The sequence below is a fragment of the Erinaceus europaeus genome, chromosome 13, assembly GCF_950295315.1.
Source record: "Erinaceus europaeus chromosome 13, mEriEur2.1, whole genome shotgun sequence".
Lineage (NCBI taxonomy): Eukaryota > Metazoa > Chordata > Mammalia > Eulipotyphla > Erinaceidae > Erinaceus > Erinaceus europaeus.
In genome coordinates this window covers 54,773,643-54,794,125 of record NC_080174.1, presented here as the reverse complement: position 1 = coordinate 54,794,125, position 20,483 = coordinate 54,773,643, and the positions used below count along the sequence as shown (strand labels likewise).

The window sequence follows — 20,483 nt, the reverse complement described above, 5'->3', positions numbered from 1 at the left end:
TCCCAGCCCAGCCTAGGAGAATCTGGAGGATTTGGCAGGGCGGGGGGAACCTCAATTAACAAGCCTGGATGGAGGCCTCTGTGACAGGCAATGAAAACAGCAGTATACAAAGCCACCTAGCCCAGACGCTCACTACCCTCCCATTCTAGGGGACAGACGCCTCTATCAAGTCACTATGAGGGTGCATAGGGCCTCCCAGGAGAAGAACCCTGGGATCTGTCTTAGTCTGGAGCTCAGGGAAGGCTACCCTGAGCAGCTGCCATTTGGATGGAGTCCAAGCCAGGTGGGAGACGTGGCTACAAGGACAGGGATGACTCAGAGATGACCTGGGACTTTATTCAAAGAGCCAGAGGAGCCCTGGGAGTTGGCAGGAGTGTGACCGGACAAGCTTTGTGTTATGGAGACATCACTCTGGCAGCCAATGTGGAGACTCAAGATCCAAGAACACCAGGCTGGCTTCCCTCACACGCTTCCAGCACAGACCCACAAGAGATGCAGGCCTCATATACTGTGTGGTGCACCTTGAAACACTGTCTCTACAGGGGGAAAGCCACATCACACAAAGGAATAAAGATGGATAAGTCTCAAGTCAACTTTTAGTGGAAAACTAATTTTAGTGCCAAAATTGGGGTGGTGGATAGGTCATTCAGAACCTTTTTGATTTCAGAATGATAGCTAAGGACTGCTATGCTATGTTCTGAACTGAGATATATGTTTTTCTTTTTCTTTTTTTCCAGAGCACTGCTCAGTTCTGGCTTATGGTGGTGCAGGAGACAGAACCTGGGACTTTGGAGTCTCAGGCATGAAAGCTGTTTGTATGATCATTACACTAGCTCACCATTAGGAATCTTTATTCTTTCATCCATAAATATGGCCTGTGTCTGATCCAGGGTTGAAGTAGGGTAGGGAGTCAGAAATGGCACAAAATGATCTGGCCCAGAGGCCAGGAGATGGCTCACCCAGTAGAGCACACTCATTACCATGTGTGATGACCCAGGCTCAAGCCCTAACTTCATCTACGGGGGGGGGGGGGGGGGGGTGTTCACAAGCACTGAAGCAGCACTGCCGGTGTTTGTGTGTGTGTTTCTCTTTCTCTCTCTCTCTCTCTCTCTCTCACACACACACACACACTTCTCTCTATATCATACAAATTAAAAAACTATCCACCAGGATCAGTAGCAGTAGAGTCATGTGCAGACACCAAACCCCAGCAATGACCCAAATGGCAAGGAAAGGGAAGGAAAAGAAGAGAAAAGAAAAGAAAAGGAGAGAAAAGAAAAGAAAAGGAGAGAAAAGAAAAGAAAAGAAAAGGAGAGAAAAGAAAAGAGAAGAGAAGAAAAGGAGAGAAAAGAAAAGAAAAGAAAAGGAGAGAAAAGAGAAGAGAAAAGAAAAGGAAAGGAAAGGAAAGGAAAGGAAAGGAAAGGAAAGGAAAGGAAAGGAAAGGAAAGGAAAAGAAAAGAAAAGTGACCTAGGGGAGTCCCAGCTTAGGGAAATGAGGCTATGAACACCATCCCTTGGTATTAAAGAGATCCAGGGAGGTTTCATGGATAGAGGCATCCAGATTGGATGTTAACTGGTGATATAGAGGTTCCAGTGCTGCTCTCAGAATTACTGTTCCTGTGCCTTATCAGACAAAGCTGTGCAGAATCTATGTCTTGTTTTTCCAAGCACAGGACCAGGCACAGAGTAAGCATTCAGGGGGAGAGCAGATACACTCAGTAAACCAGGGGAGTCCAGGAAGTGAGGTCCTGATGGTGCAGAGATCTGCTAGAAGTCATGTGGGTGTGTAGAAGTCCTCCTTCTAGTCAGTCTGACCTGAATTCCCAACCATCCCCATTTCGACAACAGCCTGAGGAGGACAAAGTAGTAGTAGATCCTTTGACTCCAGTACCCCCTGCCCCCTGCCCTCCCAGCATGCTGCTGGCCAGCCCCACTCACTTGTAAGTCTGGTAGCTGTTACGAACTTTGATGCCACCCTTGATGAAGCTCACCATATTCTCATCCTGCAGAAGTAAGAGGTACTGGCAGAGATCACACAAAACTCTGGGCCCATGCCTGCTCCTCCCCTGGACCAGCTCTATGAGGTGGTATCAGAGATCAGTCAAACTAGGCTACCCTATCCTAGGGACCTGAAATGAGGGTCCTGTTGGCCAAACATTATCTGCCAAATGCCCAGGGCTTGACTCACACAATCATGGTGCTTGGTGACTGGTAGGGGCCCTCTAGGTGGGACTGTGGGAAAGGAAGAGGGATGCCTGCCTTTGGAACATGTGTGTTCCTCACCAGTGTACTTTATCGTGACTCCCAACAGCCCACCCAGATATTCCACTCCAAGATGTGCAGCCCAGAGAAATGGGTGAACACAGGCTGCAGATACCACCTTAAAAAAGCCCTCAGAACTACGATGGTTATGTTTGGGAGGTTGGAGGGTGGGGAGATAGAACTTTGGTGGTGGGTGTGGTGTGGAACTATACACTTTAGTCTTATAATCTGGTAATCTACTATTAATCAAAAATAAAAATTGGGGGGGAAATAATGCTCACAGAGGGGCCAGATGGTGGCACACCCACTTAAGTGCACATGCTACTATACACAAGGACCTGGATTCAAGCTCCTCATCTCCACTGCAGGGGGAAGCTTCACTAGTGGTGAAGCAGTGCTGCAGGTGTCTATCTCTATCTCCCTCCTCCTCTTCAATTTCTCCCTGTCCAATAAAATTAAAAAAAGGTCTATTTTAATTTTTAATTTTTTTATTCCCTTTTGTTGCCCTTGTTGTTTTATTGTTGTAGTTATTATTGTTGTTGTCGTTGTTGGATAGGACAGAGAGAAATGGAGAGAGGGAGGGGAAGACAGAGAGGAGGAGAGGAAGATAGACACCTGCAGACCTGCTTCACCACCAGTGAAGCGACTCCCCTGCAGGTGGGGAGCCGGGGTTCGAACCGGGATCTTTATGCCGGTCCTTGTGCTTTGCGCCACCTGCGCTTAGCCCGCTGCACTTCAGCCCGACTCCCAAAAAGGTCTATTTTAAAATGCTCATAGATAGCACCACTGTTCCCATAGCTAAGATCCAGAAACAATGCAAATTCTGTCAGCAGGAGAATGAATAAATTGATACCCTTGTGGATAAGAATGTTACATAACCGTGCTGGGCTCTGGGGAAAAAGTAAGTTACCCACAGCTTGAGGCCTTAGGAACTTGGAGCCAGTAAAAACATGGCAGTATGCAGCTCAGACATGACTAGATAGATGAGGAGAGAAAATTATAAATGGGACATAGGATGATAAACACAAAACTCTAGGCAGTAGCTTCCCCCAAGCTGGAAGGAAAGGCTCAGGGTCTGAGGAGATGAGCTACCAGTGCTCTGTTCTTTGATTGGGTGAGGGCTTTGTGGATATTTCTTTCCTGATTACTTGTAATAATGGAATAAACAAAGTAAAAGACTCATCGTGGTGCAATTATTACATTAGTACCCATGAAGGATTAAGGACAAATCCATTGCTAACCACTCAAGTTCCAAAAAGACAGACAAGAAATAATAAAAATAAATAGCATCCAAGTAGTAAAACTTTTATGTGTCTTTCTACCCCAATACATATACTGACATGATGATTAAGTATTATAATTATAGCCCAGGCTTTCTGATAAAATTATGAGGTGATGCTTGTAATTATTGCTGTGTCATAAATGAGGGACATGGGTTCAAATCCCAGACCTGTCATTTGCTAACCATGGGAAAGGAGCCCCTCCTTTCTCAAACTCCTCTCTGCAGGCCCACCAGGGAAGATAAAACAATTTGTGTAAATGTCAGTAATAGAACACGCCATGCATGTGAGGTATGTAAACACTGCATGCCTGTCATATATGCACAAAACCTGCTACAGCACAGATGTTGTAAATCAGCCTTTTCAATGATCATCCCAACTTGTCTGTTGAGCAAATCAAGTGTAAAAAGCAGGCATTGTGATCACAGCTGTGCCCTCATGTGACCCTTAGCAGGAAAACAGATGTCACGAGGTAGAAACACATCCTGGTAGCACAAGGGAGCTATGTGAATGCAGGGAGGCAAGACCTATCAGCCTCACCATCAGGCCTGGCTGGGGCCTCGAGACTTGGGGTAACTGAGCCTCAGTCATCACCTAAACCACAAGAGGCTAATTGCGGCTGTTCTAGACCCGTCTGGGTTGGACATGGCAAGCCTTGAAAAGGCTTCAAGTATCTAAAATCCTCCAGCTCCTTATCCAGAAGGAATCCTACCTGCAAGAACGTCAGGGCTGCTCTCTGTAGCAGGCATTCTGCATAGCAGACCTCAGCGTGGATTTCCTCTGTGAGGAGAAAAACAAACTCTGTGGCTTCCTGGAAGCCTTAGCAGGAGGCTTGAGTGAAACCCTCTCAGACCTCCAAAAAAGATGAAGGCAGGCTGAGTCAGCACCTCTGGCTCCTCCTCTACCCCCTCCCTCAGGTCTGACTCCTTCACAGTACTCACCCTTGTCCTAGATTCCCCACCCCTGCTCTAAAGCCACATCTCCCTCTGGTGTACCTGAGCACACTCAGGGAAGTGAACCTGTAAGCTTAACTGCACACACAGTTCTAAGTTCACCTGGACTAGAAGAACAAAGCTCAAAGACCTGGTGACAGCCTCCTCTCTCCTCACTTCTAGATCTTGAGCTGGCAATGCCTTCAAGGAAGTGGGTCTCACCAGCTCCCCCACCCCTCACCTGAGAACCAGGCCTCAAAAGGTGGGACCCATTTGTGTCCCAGCATCTAGGACATGGCTGGGAGGGTGGCTACTCCCTGACCCCACCTCTAACCCCTGAGCCTGGCACTTCACAGATGCCACACCTTCTGTGAACTGGTCCATGCTGGGGCGGTGCATCAAGTTGCTAAAGGAGTCTGTTACTGAGGATTTCTTCCGGTGCCTGAAGAGGAGAAAAGGGCCTGGGTCATTTGGTGAGCAATGGGTCCAGGTTCTCAAGATCTGCCCTCATCTCCAGTACCTCCCACACACCAAATGCCTGGCCCCTCTCCCTAAATCCAGGGCTTTGTCACACCTTGGTTTCCCCTCTTCTCCTCCCTCTACCCTGGCCAACTCCTAGTCACCCCTGGGACACAGGCAGCCTCCCTTGCTCCTCTGGTTCAGCAGCTATAATCCTTGAGCATCCCTGCATTCCAGGCTGTCAGGACATCACAGTCTGTCTGTCTTCCCCAACCAGGCAGCAGAGATATTAAAGAAGCCTGGTCTGCTAGTTTCCTGGGTGGGTGATGCCCAGCATGGGTCTGGCCTGGGACTGGCAAGAGAATGTGTCCAGTGACCGATGCCACTCATGTAAGACCATTCATCCAAGTGGGGACTGCATGCTCGACATTAGTTATGCACCCAGTCCTGTGACTGATGTCTTCCTTCAGCCCCAGGGACAATTCCATCCTCATTCCATCTGGTGACTGGTGAGAGGAGCTAAATCCAAAGTCGGACTTGTTCAAAGTCAAAGGGTTAAGGGACAGCACCAGTATGTGTTTCCTCTCAGTCAGGCCTGGCCCCAGAGACACTCAGGGACTGGCTCCAACCACAAGGCTCCTGAGGTAGTGCTTACAGGAACAGCTCGCAGCACTTGGGGACACATTCTCTTTGCCAAAAAGAGCAGCAGTGGCATTTCAACACTGACGTAGCTAGGCCCAGACTGACAGAAGGCCAAGCTTCACCACCTCCCTCATCCCTGCCCACCAATGTCCCTAACCTCTGACACAGCAACTGAGCCTCCTTCATCATGTTGCCAGCCAGCAGGATGTCCTGGGGGTCAAAGGTCATCATGGCCTGCATCTCCAGGATGGTGGCATATGTCAGCGAGTGGTACATGCTCTCCTTGGTTCTGTCAGAGAGAAGGGACATGCAATGAAAGCACCAAGTCCAGGAACTCTGGTGACAGCTGGCTCTGCAGCATCCATCATCAGCCACTCCCTGCCACATCCTGCAAGGTGGCAGGGCAGCGAAGTTCCTTTCGTGGCTTCTCAAACAACCTTGGAAGAATGTGCTACTATGAATACTCAACCAGGGCTTAGCAACCAAGTTGGCCTGAGGTCCTATTCCCCTGTGCACTGGGCCTACCTTTTGCTTCACTTCCTGCAGGCTGAGCCCAAGTCCTGTCCTGTCCCCAGAACTTACATACTTTTGTGCCACCTTGGGGCTGCCCCATCCTTGTTATCTGGGCATCCTCACCTGCCTCGCCCCATCCCATCACCTGATAGTGTTGCTCTCTGTTACTGCTTCCTATAAGATAATACTTGGGTCCTGTACACCTTTCCCACCCAGTCCTTTTGTCACCTTTGTGGGACTAGTTTACATCCAAGATTACTCTAGACCACATTTGAACCACTCATATTCTCACTTTAAGAAAACCCCAGGGGCTGGAGAGACAGCATAATGGTCACACAAAAGATTTTCATGTCTAAGGCTCTGAGATCCCAGGTTCAATCCCCAGTACCACCATAAACCAGAGCTGATCAGTACTCTAGAGCCTCTCCTCATGCCCATCTCTCCCTCTCCTCGGCCCCCCCTCTCTTTCTCTCTCATTAAAAAATATTTTAAAGTAATAATTGAAAAAAAAAACAGAAATAAAACCCCATATTAGACGGAGGGGAAGTAAGGGGGTGGATAGCAGTATGGTCCTGGTGCAGGATGGTGGAAAAGGACCCAAGTTGGGCATAAGAGTGTTCTGTACATACCTATCATGATGAGATGAGAAATTATACTTGTGTCAACAACTGTATTATAAACCATTAATCCCCCAATAAAATTTTTTTAAAAATAAATCTCACATTTTCTCCAGCTTGAAATGCCCTTCCCCTAACTCCATATCCTCTAATTCATCTGTCAAGACCGTCAAATGCTTCAAAAGTCACTGGGAATCCCAGGTTCCCTCTCTGGGGAGCATGTGTCTGGACCTGAGGTACAGGTCACACTGGGATCCTGTCAGTATAATTCTGATAGTTCCCAGACTGTGGGCATCCCAAGGACAGAGGCTTTGTTTTGTTTTGTTTTGTTTTGGGCAAAGAGTATAAATTTATTTAGCCAAGAGTGTGGATTTGGAAAGATACACACCAAAGGTGGAGAGTAGACTTAATCTTGAGAATTTTAAGTAAACTCCATGCAGAGTAGGATACACAGTTGGTTAAAAGGATAACATACAGCAACAAAAGGGAATAAATAAAAAATTAAAAATAATAATAAAAAAGGGTAATATACCCCAAGAAAGGAAGGGGCTGGTGCAATAGCTCACTTGGATAGTGTACTGCTTTGCCATGCATGCGACCCAAGTTCAAGCTCGATCCTCACTGCACTGGAGGAAGACTAGCTGCTGTAGTCTCTCTCCCCCCACCTCCACCACTGCCTCTCTCTCTCTCTTTGTGTTCCACCCCTCACCATCCTCAGGTGCTATGTGACAGGGTCCAGTGAGCTCAGGGCTCAGGAAGCCTCCTTGCTCCTGCACAGCTTGAGAATCTCAACTATGTGTATGTGTGTGGGGTGGGGTGAGGGCGAGTCTAACTCTAAAGTGGGCAAGGAGAGAGGGAAAGGTGCCAGTCCTTTTCTGTACTTGGGGAAGTCACACCACAGCTGAGACTTGATTCATACTTCTGCAAAATGAGGACAAAACTGCCAGCCTGCTGCTCCTTGTGGGAATGGCTGGGAATTGCCCTCACCTGGGGCACAGCAGGGGCAGCAGCTGTTTTGTTCCCCCACACACCCTCGTTAATCATTTACAAAGCTCACAGCACAAACTCACTTGAGGGGGGAGATGACTAAGGTTTATAGTCTGCTTTATTGTAAAAATCATGTGACCATCCATTTTCCTGTCTTATTCATAAAACACCTCTATAATTTTTTTTTTAATTTCTGGATGCTCCACAAGTGATATTATTTCTGAGAACAAAGGTTTTTGAAGGAAACCAACGACTGGGTCATTCCTCACTAGCCTTGGAAGCTGTCAGGACTCAAGTCTTTGTTTAATCTGAGAGCAGTGGTGTGTGTGTGTGTGTGTGTGTGTGTGTGTGTGTGTGTGTGTGTGTGTGTGTGATGTGTGTGTTTAATGAGGAGGGACATAGATCACTGCTCTATTCTGCTCAGCTCTGATGTCATGGATTAAACCTGGGACCTCAGAGCATCAGGCATGAAAATTTGGTACACAACCTTTGTGCCCCAGCAGTGGCTTGTAAAAAGGAGATGGTCACCGGCAGTAGAAATGGAACTAGGGTTTCAGAGTCTTTCAGACACAGCTTGAAGTCTTGGCTTTGTCAATTGCCAACTGTGTGGTCCCAGTGAGTATCCTTAACTCTGTGTAACTCTGGTTTCCTGCTATAAAATGAATACAAGAACCCTGTCTCCTAAGACACTGGGTGGCTAAAGTAGGATGTACATACAGGTTGGGGTCACATCACTGATGCACAATAAATGTAAATCCCTCAGTACCCTTCCAGGGTGAAAAATCACCCTTATAAATAAAACACTATGTCACACACACACACACACACACACACATGACATGTGAAAATCTCTTTCCTGAGAGAGGCAGGCTGGGAGTATGGATCGACCTGTCAATGCCCTTGTTCATTGGGCCTTGTTCAATTACAGAAGCTAGACCTTCCACCTTCTGCATCCCATAATGACCTTGGGCCCATACTCCCAGAGGGATAAAGAATAGGAAAGCTATCAGGGGAGGGGATGGGATACGGAGTTCTGGTGGTGGGGATTGTGTGGAGTTGTACCCCTCTTATCCTATAGTTTTTTTCAGTGTTTCCTTTTTATAAATAAAATAAAAATAAATAAATAAATTTTAAAAAAGAAAAGAAAATCTCTTTCCTACTCCCTCATGCCCACCCTATCCTTTATGGGGAAAAAAAATTGTTTTTCTTTTTTAACCAGAACACTACTCAGCTATGGTTTATGGTGGTGTTGGAGCTTGAATCTGGGACCTCAAAGCCTCAGGCAGGAAAGTCTTTTACACAGAAATTATGCTATCTTCCCAGATCTTCTATAACTCTTCAACCCCTGCCTCTCTCTCTTCTCACCTCCTAGCCCTGGGATTGGCCTCTGGCGCCACCCACCAGTCCTACCTGCTGAGCCCAGTCTGGTGCTCCGCCCAAGAGGAGGACAGCCCCACCTGGGCAGCTGGCAGGCGAAGTGGAATTTCTAGTCTGAGGCCCAAGGCTCTGACAGGTGACTGGGAAGCCTGGCCCCTCTCCACCTGGAAGTCCCCCAACTAAAGACTGGGATATGGGGTATAGAGGTATGACTATGACTTTGAACAATTTAGTTTGTAGTCCAATTTAGTTTGTAGTCCACAACATTAATTGTATGTATAGCATCCAGACCTCCTAGAACAACAGTCCCCTCTCCTCTCAGCTAGCATCACTTGGGACATGACGCCATCTGGGGCTCTAGCCGGGGCTGGAAAGACATACAACAAACAAGCAAACAAAAACATCACAAGCGGGAGTCAGGCGGTAGCACAGTGGGTTAAGCACAGGTAGCACAAAGTACAAGGATCCACGTAAGGATCCTGGTTCGAGCCCCCGGCTCCTCACCTGCAGGGGAGTCGCTTCACAAGCTATGAAGCAGGTCTGCAGATGTCTTTCTCTCCCTCTCTATCTCCCCTCCCCTCTCAATTTCTCTCTGTCCTATGGAATAAAGAGGAAAAAAAAAAAAAGATCACCAGAAGCAGTGGACTCATAGTGCCAGTACTGAGCCTCAGCAACTGTAGGAAAAAAAAAAAAAAAAAAAAAAACACTAGATAGGTCTATTTTAGGTATATTCCAACGGGTCCATGACTTTACTAATTTTTGCCTGAGCCCAACAGCTAACACACAAGTGGGCTATAGGTATTGTCTGGGGAGATGATGTCAGAGTTGGAAATAAGACTAGAAAGCGGTGAGTCAGGCGGTGGCGCAGCGGGTTAAGCACACGTGGCACAAAGCGCAAGGACACGAGTAAGGATCCTGCTTTGAGCCCCCAGTTCCCCATCTGCAGGGGAGTCGCTTCACAAGCGGTGAAGCAGGTCTGCAGGTGTCTATCTTTCTCTCCCCCTCTCTGTCTTCCCCTCCTCTCTCCATTTCTCTCTGTCCTGTCCAATAACAACAACAATAATAACTACAACAATAAAACAACAAGGCCAACAAAAGGGAATAAATAAATAAACAAATATAAAAATTTTTTAAAAGACTAGAAAGCTGGATTAGGGAAGAGAGTAGCTCCTAGCTTTTTCCAAAATAGAGACCCCAAATCTCACGTGCTATATGTTTACCTTTAGGTTCCTGATTATTAAACAATTTGTTCTGCTTTGTATCAGTGTTTTTTCAGCCACCAAGTTGCAGATGCTACCATGACACCAACCTGACCTCACAATTCTGTCCTGGAACCCCACCTCTCCAGAGCCCTGCCCCACTAGGGAAAGATAGAAACAGGCTGGGAGTATGGATCCACCTGCCAACACCCATGTTCAGTGGAGAAGCAATTACAGAAGCTAGATCCTCCATCTTCTATACCCCATAATGACCCTGGGTCCATGCTCTCAGAGGATAAAGAAAAGGAAAACTTCCAATGGAGGGGAGGGATGCAGATGAATGATGGGAATTGTGTGGAATTGTACCCCTCTTATCCAACGGACCTGTCAATCATAACTGAATTATGGTGGGGCGAGTGGTAGCACAACTGGCTAAGCACATAATTGAATTAAAAAAAAAAGTTTTGGTAGCCAAATAAGGAAAATAAATAAATAAATAAATAAATAAATAAATAAAATAGCCAGGGAATTCATCATGAGATTCTGAGTTCAATCTCCAGTATTTAGTAAAAGCAAATAAATAAAAGGTGTTAGAACCAAGGATGCCTTGGCCACCTGGAGGTCTGTTAAGCCTGCAGCCTCCAGCCCTTCCCTCCTCTGCCAGCAGTCAAGATTCAGGCCCTTGTCAGCTATGTATCAGTGATCCCTGTTCCCACCCTCAGAGCCTCTACTTCTGACCTAAGCCTGCTGCTCCATCTTGGGGACCCTGCCTCCAGCCCCAGCCTCAGGCCTGACTCCCTGAGGACCTCTCTGAGCTGGGCTGGAAGGCAGAGGCAGCCCCCACCTCCAAGCCTCTTTCTTCATTCTCATGAAGGCTCCTCCCCACTGCCTGCCTGGTCCTCTCAGATGCCGTCTGGATGGCCTCCCTCCAGCCCAAGCACCACTACCTTCTCCTCTCTCCTCCTCCACTTCCCCTCTTTCCTTTTGTTCTTTTGACTCCTTGTTTCATCTGTTTTATTTTATTTTTTTTATGGGGTGTTAATGGTTTACAGTACAACTTATCACTTCCCATTAATAGGTGTCTGGGAGATATTCACGCTCCCAACCTAGGGCACCCTCTACACCAAGACCCCAATGTCCCATACCATGCCTTTCTCTCCTTTCTCAGAGTCCTTTGCTTTGGTGCAATACACCGAGTCCAAGTTTCATCTTATGTTTTCCCTTACTGTTCTTTTATCTCAAATTGCACCAATAAGAGAGATCATTCACTATTGGTCTTTCTCTGTCTGGCTTATCTCACTCAACATGGTATCTTCAGTTCTGGTCAAGGCATTGCAAAGGAGATGATCTCATCATTTTAATGGATGCATAGTACTCCATTATGTATATATACCACAAGTTTCTTAGACACTCATCTGGTATTGGACATCTTGGTTGCTTCCAAGCCTGGACTATTACAAATTGTGCTACTATGAACATAGGTGTGCACTGAGTCTTTGAAGATAGGTGTTTTTGTTATCCCCAGAAGAGAAGGATTGCTGGGTCATAAGGTAGGACTATTTCTAGCATTCTGATAAATCTCTAGTATGTTTTCCACATACTAGAAATTAGTTGGACCAATTTACATTCCCACAAGTGATTTGGGAGAGTTCCTTTCCCTCCACAGCCTCTTCAACAGTTGGTGTCTCTGTCTTTTCTTTCTTCCTTTTTTTTTTCTGCCTCCAGGGTTATTGTTGGGGCTCAGTGCCAGCACTATGAATCTACTGCTCCTGGTGTCCATATTTTTCTATTTTATTAGATAGCATAGAGAGAAATTGAGAGGGAGGGGAGATAGGGAGAGACAAAGCAACTTCACTATTCATGAATTATCTTCTCTGCAGGTGGGGAGTAGGGGCTTGAACCCAGATCCTTGTGTGGGTCCTTGCACTTCATACTATGCGCACGTAACTGGGTGTGCCACCACCCAGCCCCGTCTTTTCTTTTTTCTTTTTCTTTTTAATTTTATTAGTTATTTAATAATAATCAACAAGATAGTGGGGTAAACTGTCTTTTTTAATGTATGACATTCTCACAGGTGTAAAGTGGTATCTCGTTTTTACTTCAGAAATATCTTTGCCAATTCAAATCCAATTGCAAGGAAAACAAAAGCAAAAATGAACCAGTGGGATATCAAACTGAAAAGCTTCTGCATTGTAAAAGGAATTACCAACATAACATAGAAACTCCCCATGCATGGGATAAATTTTTATGGTCACACTCTAGACAGAGGGCTGATAACCTAAACACACAAAGAACCCACCAAACTCAACAATAAAAGAACAAACAACCCTACTGAAAAGCAGGAAGAAGACATGGACTGAGTATTCTCCAAAAAAGAGATGCAAAGGGCCAATAGATACATGAAAAAGAAAAATGTTCAAAGTCATCCATAATCAAGGAAATGCTAAGGGACTCCTGCTGTAGTGAGGGAGGCTAAGGCAGCCCCTCAAGGAGGAGGGAGCAGCAGGATGGGAAGAGGGAGCTTATTTAGGGACAGAAAAATGACCAGGAGGAAGTGGAACTGAGGTGCCTTCCAATATCACTGGGAGACCTGGCTGTTTGGTGAAAGAATAGGGCAGGACTTGGTCTGCCTCAGAAGGCAGCCACACTCCTGCTGAGGGACCCAGGGTTGTCAGGTCTTGTTCCCCTCAGATTGTGGGTAAGGTGGGGAGATTTATGTCAGAGGACTTATCTCCTCATATCCTGGAACCTCTCACTCCCCAGAAGCCAGGTCATTGATCCCTGACAGAAGAACAATGGGTGAGTCAAGTCTAGAGAAGCTGAATAAGTCAGGCTTGAGACTTGGAGGAAAAGCTCTTTCCCTTCTCCCTCCCTCTCCCAACACACACTTTTCCTGGGGGCTTGGGAGAATCAAATGTAGCAGAGATAGCCTAGAGCTAAAAAGAAGGGATTAGGTAAATAGTTCCTCCACCTGAAATCCATTCACAGAATTCAAGAACTCTGTCCAACCAAGGCATGGAGGATCTTCTCTGGAGGGGCTGACATCTTGGCATAACACCTCTGACAGACCCCAATGCTGATCCCACCATTTACAAGCCTGTGTGGCCCACACTTTCCAGTCAGCCTCTTTGAGTAAATTTGCTTGTAAATATAATCAGACAGCCAATAAACAGGAAAAAGGAACCTGTGCTCGTGTGTGTGCGCACAAAGCACATGAGCAAAGGCCAGAGTTCAAGTCCCCGTTCTCCACCTGCAGGTGGGACACTTCACAAGTGCTAAATTAGGTCTACAGGTGTCTTTCTCCCTATCTCCTCCCCTCATCTCTTTTTTTAAAGTTTTTTTTTTCTTAATTATCTTTACTTATTGGCTAAAGACAGTCAGAAATTGAGAGGGTAGGTGAGATAGCAAGTGAGAAAGACAGAGAGACACCTGCAACACAGCTCCACCACTTGCAAAGCAGGTGGGGACCCAGAGCTCCAACCTGGGTCCTTGTGCTATATATAACATGTGCCTTCCACTTTAAAGATGACTCTCACTATCAGGCCACCCCATCAGCTGGGGCCCTAATCAGGGAGTCCTCAGATTGCCAAACAGACATGACAGGCCTAGACCTCAAATAAATCCCTCTCTCCATTGTTACCGGTCATTTCTATCAGGAACAACACAACAGACCCCTTTGTGGGCCCCCAAAGGACCTTGCCCTCAACTTGGATCAACAACGGTAGATTGGATCAACAACAGTAGGGAGGCTGGACAACATACTCTATGCTACACCTGAGGAAGATGGGTCCTGATATTGGGGCAGCTTGGAATGTTCCTATTCATAACCACAGAATGTGAGCTCAGATCTATAGGGATGCAGAGGTCACATAGGCTCCTAAGCTGAATATGGGCCCCAGATCACATCAAATCCATGGGGTTTACAGTCAACAATATTTATACCCCTTTCCCATATTAGGGAGCTACTCTCTTCCCTGATCCAGCTTTCTGGTCCTTTTCCAGCCATGATATCATCTCCCCAAACAATAACTTGGATCCACCGGCATATCAAATCTCAGGCTCAGGGGAAAAAGGAAAAAGAAAAAAAAAAAACTAGTATAGCCACAGCCGTTTGGAATATAACTAAAATATACCTACTAGCTATCTACAAAATGGAGGATCCCTCCAACTCCTCATCTGCACTATTCCAGCCTTTAGGTTCATGATTAGTCAACAATTTGGTTTTGTATGTTAACTCTCTTTTTAACCACCAGATCCAAATGCTAGCATGATGCCTACCAGACTTCCTTGGACAGACAACCCCATCAATGTGTCCTGGACTTCCGCTTCCCCAGAGGCCTTCCCCACTAGGGAAAGAGAGAGGCAGGCTGGGAGTATGGATCGACCTGTCAATGTCCATGTTCATCAGGGAAGCAATTACAGAAGCCAGACCTTCTGCCTTCTGCATCCCACAATGACCTTGGGTCCATGCTCCCAGAGGGTTAAAGAATAAGAAAGCTCCACCACATAAACAACAGAAAGACCAAAAAGCACATGGTCATATCAATAGAGGCAGAAAAAGCCTTTGACAAAATCCAACATCCCTTTATGACCAAAACACTACCAAAAATGGGAATAGATGGAAAATTCCTGAAGATAGTGGAGTCTATATATAGCAGACCTACAGCCAACATCATACTCAATGGTGAAAAACTGGAAACATTTCCACTCAGATCAGGTACTAGATAGGGCTGCCCACTATCACCATTACTATTCAACATAGTGTTGGAAGTTCTTGCCATAGCAATCAGGCAGGAGCAAGGAATCAAAGGGATACAGATTGGAAGAGAAGAAGTCAAATTCTCCCTATTTGCAGATGATAGTATACACAGAAAAACCTAAGGAATCCAGCAAGAAGCTTTTGGAAATCATCAGGCAATACAGTAATGTGTCAGGCTATAAAATTAACATTCAAAAGTCAGTGGCATTCCTCTATGCACACACTAAGCTAGAAGAAATTGAAATCCAGAAATCAATTCCTATTACTATAGCAACTAAAACAATAAAATATCTAGGAATAAACCTAACCAAAGAAGTGAAAGACTTGTATACTGAAAATTAAGAGTCACTACTCAAGGAAATTGAAAAAGACACAAAGAAGTGGAAAGATATTCCATGTTCATGGGTTGGAAGAACTAACATGATCAAAATGAATATACTACCCAGATCCATCTACAAATTTAATGCTATCCCCATCAAGATCTCAAGCATATTTTTTAGGAGAATAGAACAAATGCTACAAATGTTTATCTGGAACCAGAAAAAGACCTAGAATTGCCTAAACAATCTTGAGAAAAAAGAACAGAACCGGAGGTATAACACTCCCAGATCTCAAATTGTATTATAGGGCCATTGTCATCAAAACTGCTTGGTACTGGAACATGAACACACTGACCAGTGGAATAGAATTGAGAGCCCAAAAGTGAGCCCCCACACCTATGGACATCTAATCTTTGACAAAGGGGCCCAGACTATTAAATGGGGAAAGCAGAGTCTCTTCAACAAATGGTGTTGGAAACAGTGGGTTGAAACATGCAGAAGAATGAAACTGAACCACTGTATTTCACCAAATACAGAAGTAAATTCCAAGTGGATCAAGGACTTGGATGTTAGACCACAAACTATCAGATACTTAGAGGAAAATATTGGCAGAACTCTTTTCCGCATAAATTTTAAAGACATCTTCAATGAAACGAATCCAATTACAAAGAAGACTAAGGCAAGTATAAACCTGTGAGACTACATCAAATTAAAAAGCTTCTTCACAGCAAAAGAAACCACCATCCAAGCCAAGAGACCCCTCACAGAATGGGAGAAGATCTTTACATGCCATACATCAGACAAGAGTTTAATAACCAACATATATAAAGAGCTTGCCAAACTCAACAACAAGACAACAAATAAACCCATCCAAAAATGGGGGGAGGACATGGACAGAATACTCACCACAGAAGAGATCCAAAAGGCCAAGAAACACATGAAAAAATGCTCCAAGTCTCTGATTGTCAGAGAAATGCAAATCAAGACAATAATGAGATACATCACTCCTGTGAGAATGTCATACATCAGAAAAGGTAACAGCAGCAAATGCTGGAGAGGGTGTAGGGCCAAAGGAACCCTCCTACACTGCTGGTGGGAATGTAAATTGGTCCAACCTCTGTGAAGAATAGTCTGGAGAACTCTCAGAAGGCTAGAAATGGACCTACCCTATGACCCTGCAATTCCTCTCCTGGGGATATATCCTAAGGATCCCAACACATCCATCCAAAAAGATCTGTGTACACATATGTTCTTGACAGCACAATCTGTAATAGCCAAAACCTGGAAGCAACCCAGGTGTCCAACAACAGAGGAGTGGCTGAGCAAGTTGTGCTATATATACACAATGGAATACTACTCAGCTGTAAAAAATGGTGACTTCACCGTTTTCAGCCGATCTTGGATGGACCTTGAAAAAATCATGTTGAGTGAAATAAGTCAGAAACAGAAGGATGAATATGGGATGATCTCCCTCTCAGGCAGAAGTTGAAAAACAAGATCAGAAAAGAAGACACAAGTAGATCCTGAAATGGAATTGTCATATCACACCAAAATAAAAGACTCTGGGGTGGGTGGGTGGGTGGGTGGAGAGAATACAGGTCCAAGAAGGATGACAGAGGACCTGGTGGGGGTTGTATTCTTATATGGGAAACTTGGGGAATGTTATTCATGTACAAACTATTGTATTTACTGTTGAATGTAAAACATTAATTCCCCAATAAAGAAATAAAAAAAATAAATAAATAAAGCTTCCCCACCTGCAGGGGAATCGCTTCACAGGCAGTGAAGCAGGTCTGCAGGTGTCTATCTTTCTCTCCCCCTCTCTGTCTTCCCCTCCTCTCTCCATTTCTCTCTGTCCTATCTAACAACAACGACATCAATAACAACAACAATAATAACAACAACAACAACAATTAAAAAAGACAAGGGAAACTTTAAAAAAAATTAAAAGAAAATGATAAGAAAGCTATCAGGGGGAAGTCGGGCAGTAGCACAATGGATTAAGCACAGGTGACGCAAAGCATAAGGACCGGAGTAAGGATCCTGGTTCAAGCCCCTGGCTCCCCATCTGCACGAGATTCGCTTCACATGCGGTGAAGCAGGTCTGCAGGTGTCTTTCTCTCACTCTCTCTGATTTCCCCTCTCTCTCCATTTCTCTCTGTCTTATCCAACAACAACAATAATAACTACAACAATAAATTTTTAAAAAGGGTAACAAAAGGGAATAAATAAATAAATATTTTTTAAAAAGAAAGCTATCAGGGGAGGGGATTGGATACAGAGTTCTGGTAGTGGGAATTGTGTGGAGTTGTAACCCTCTTATCTTATGGTTTAGTCAATGTTTTCTTTTTATAAATAAAAATTTTTTTTTTAAATAATAACATGTGCCTTCAGCCAGGTGCACCATTGCCCAGCTCCCTCCTCTTCCCCCCAATTTGTTTAACTAATTAAAAAAAAAAAAAGGAAAAAATGGCCACCAGGAGCAGTGAATTTGTAGTGCTGGCACCGAGCTCAAGCAATAACCCTAGTGGCAATTAAAATTAAAGGGAGGGGAGGTTTCAGGCAGTGGCACACCCAGTTAAGCATACATAGTACTAAGTGCAAGGATTTAGGTCTGAGCCCCTGGCTCCCCACCTGCAGGGAGTTGCTTCACAAGCAGATAAGCAGGTCTGCAGGTGTCTATCTTTCTCTCTCCCTCTCTGTCACCTCTTTCTCTCTCAAAGTCTCTCTTTCCTATCCAATAAAATGGAAAAAATGGCCACTAGGAGCAGTGGATTCATAGTGCTGGCAGCGATAACCCTGGAGGCAAAAAAAAAAAAAAAGACTATGCAGGAAATAATAATCATAAATATATATTAACGTGCTTACTATGTCAGACCCTATCCTAAGGACTCTTTTTTAATATTTTTTCTTTTTTTATTATTTATTTTTTTATTATTGCACAGAGAGAGAGAGAAATTGAGAGGGGAGGGAGAGACAGAGAGGGAGAGAGAGACAGAGAGACACCTGTAGCTCTGCAGGTGGGGGACCAAGTGCTTTCCCCCTGCAGGTGGGGACCAGGGACTTGAACCCAGGTCCTTGCACACTCTAATGTGTGTACTTAACCAGCTGTGCCACCGCCTGGCCCCCCCAAGGACTCTTGTATTCCATATAGAGGTAAAAAGAACACGGTGCACCTCCAAAGCAGGAATAAGACACTTTACAGAAAAAAGAACACAGGGTACAGAGTACTATGGAGTCAGTGATTATAGAAATACAGAAAGATCAATAGAGAAATTTAATGATAAGGTTGTAGAAATATCTCAAAAATCAAAGATAGGAAAAAAAAAAAAAAAGGAAGAAGAAAAAGAAAAGAAAATGTAGAAGTGGTAGGAGGATAAAAAGCTTTCCAGAGGACTGTTCCAAGAAGCCCAGGATCTGACTTAAAGATAGTCCAGGAAAGGGAAACACACATGAAGGGACCAGATGAGAGAATTCTCTAGAACTGAAAGAGTCTAAAATAAAATAGAACTAAATTTAAAAAGCCAACATTTTAAGGACCAGCAAAATAGATTATCTGCTTTGTCATGTGCATGACCCAGGTTCTGGCCAGCCTGGTTAGTGATATCACCCCTCTCTCCCTCTCTCTCTTTACCTTTGTCTCTATATAGAAAAAAAAAAGTTAATTCAGAGTGGTGAAACCCCAGAAACAACAACAACAACAAAAATCCTACATTACAGCATATCATTGTGAAATTTCAGATTCATGAGAACAAAAGAGGAGAGACTAAATATTTTGGTAAAAAGAAAAAAAAAGATCACATGTAAAGTAAAAAAAAATGGGGTTCTTAAAACAAAAGTAGGTATTAAAAATAGGGGTGTTCCCCTTAAAATTTGGGGCTGGGGAAATCATGCCCATGTTTTCTTTCTTCAGAAATTTATTTATTTTTGTTACTATTGGATAAGGAGAGAAGATAGAGTAGAGAGACAGACACCTGCAGCACTGCTTCACCACTCATGAAGCTTTCCCCCTATAGATAGGGACTGGGGGCTTGAACCTAGATCTTTGTGAATAGTAGTGTGTGCACTTAACCAGGTGTGCCACCACCTGGCCCTGGTCCCCTCCTTTGGAAATTTCTAGAGGAGATGCACTAGAAAAATGATAAGGGCATAAAGGAGGGACAATGGGATCAAGGAAACAGAAGAGAATTAAAAGGAGTTCCAAGAGACAGTGGGGCGGTGGCCAGTGAGTCTGTCTCTCCTCTAGGACATGGGTTTCCAGGAAAGGGAGGGTCTGTGCACTTACCTGGTATGCCTGACTATTTAGGGGAAATCTCAGGATAGCATGACATGATGGAATGGTTATAAAGGGCTCAGGATAAATGTACAGCAGATTCGGCAAATGAGAAAACAATTATTAACTCCAGACAGGAAAGGCCATTTTACCTTGCACAAACTCTTTGCAATGAGCATTCATTACACAGTTATAACAATGTAAACACTGATTATTGATTTGTATATGTGTGATATAATGAGAAGAGGAGGATGTGGGAAGGCAGCTGGAGCAAGGGGATAAAAAAGTTAGATTTTCGTGGTCCAGGAGGTGGCGAAGTGATAAAGCTTTGGACTCTCAAGCATGAGGTGTTGAGTTAATCCCCGGCAGCACATGTGCCAGAGTGATGTCTGGTTCTTCCTCTCTCCTCCTATCTTTCTCATAAATAAATAAATAAAATCCTTTTTAAAAAAGTTAGATTTTTCTTTTCCCAATAGGTGATGCTATTTAAATTTATTTATTTTTAAATTTTTAAATCTCTTTATTGTTTATTGGATAGAGACAGTCAAAAATTGAGACAGGGAGATAAAGGAAGAGAGACAGAGAGATGTTCACCACTTTGTGAAGTGTTCCCCCTGCAGGTGGGGACCAGGGACTCAAACCCAGGTCCTTGCAAGTTGTAACAGGTGCACTCAAATAGGCGTGCCACCACCCAGCCCCACTTTTTAATTTTTATTGATGATTTAATAGTGATTTACAAATGTATAAGATTATAGGGTATAGTTCCATATTGCACTCACCGCCAAAGTCCAGTAGGTAATGTTTAATAATAACTAATAGTGAATTTCTATAAATTCTTTATATCTCAATAAACAAAAACCTAG

The 20,483-nt window shown here is 44.5% G+C and overlaps 1 protein-coding gene across 7 annotated transcripts in view; it reads right to left on the bottom strand.

The window, feature by feature from the left end:
* Positions 1–20,483, bottom strand: part of TTC39A (tetratricopeptide repeat domain 39A) — a 63,091-nt gene that overhangs the window by 19,833 nt on the left and 22,775 nt on the right. For all 7 annotated transcript variants that reach the window (XM_007538399.3, XM_060205910.1, XM_060205908.1 and 4 more), the window contains 4 exons: positions 5,733–5,864; positions 4,840–4,916; positions 4,255–4,322; positions 1,939–2,003 (listed from right to left, as the gene is read on the bottom strand). In XM_007538399.3, the coding sequence (XP_007538461.1) occupies positions 1,939–2,003; positions 4,255–4,322; positions 4,840–4,916; positions 5,733–5,864 (342 nt within the window). The remainder of the gene's footprint in view (positions 1–1,938; positions 2,004–4,254; positions 4,323–4,839; positions 4,917–5,732; positions 5,865–20,483) is intronic.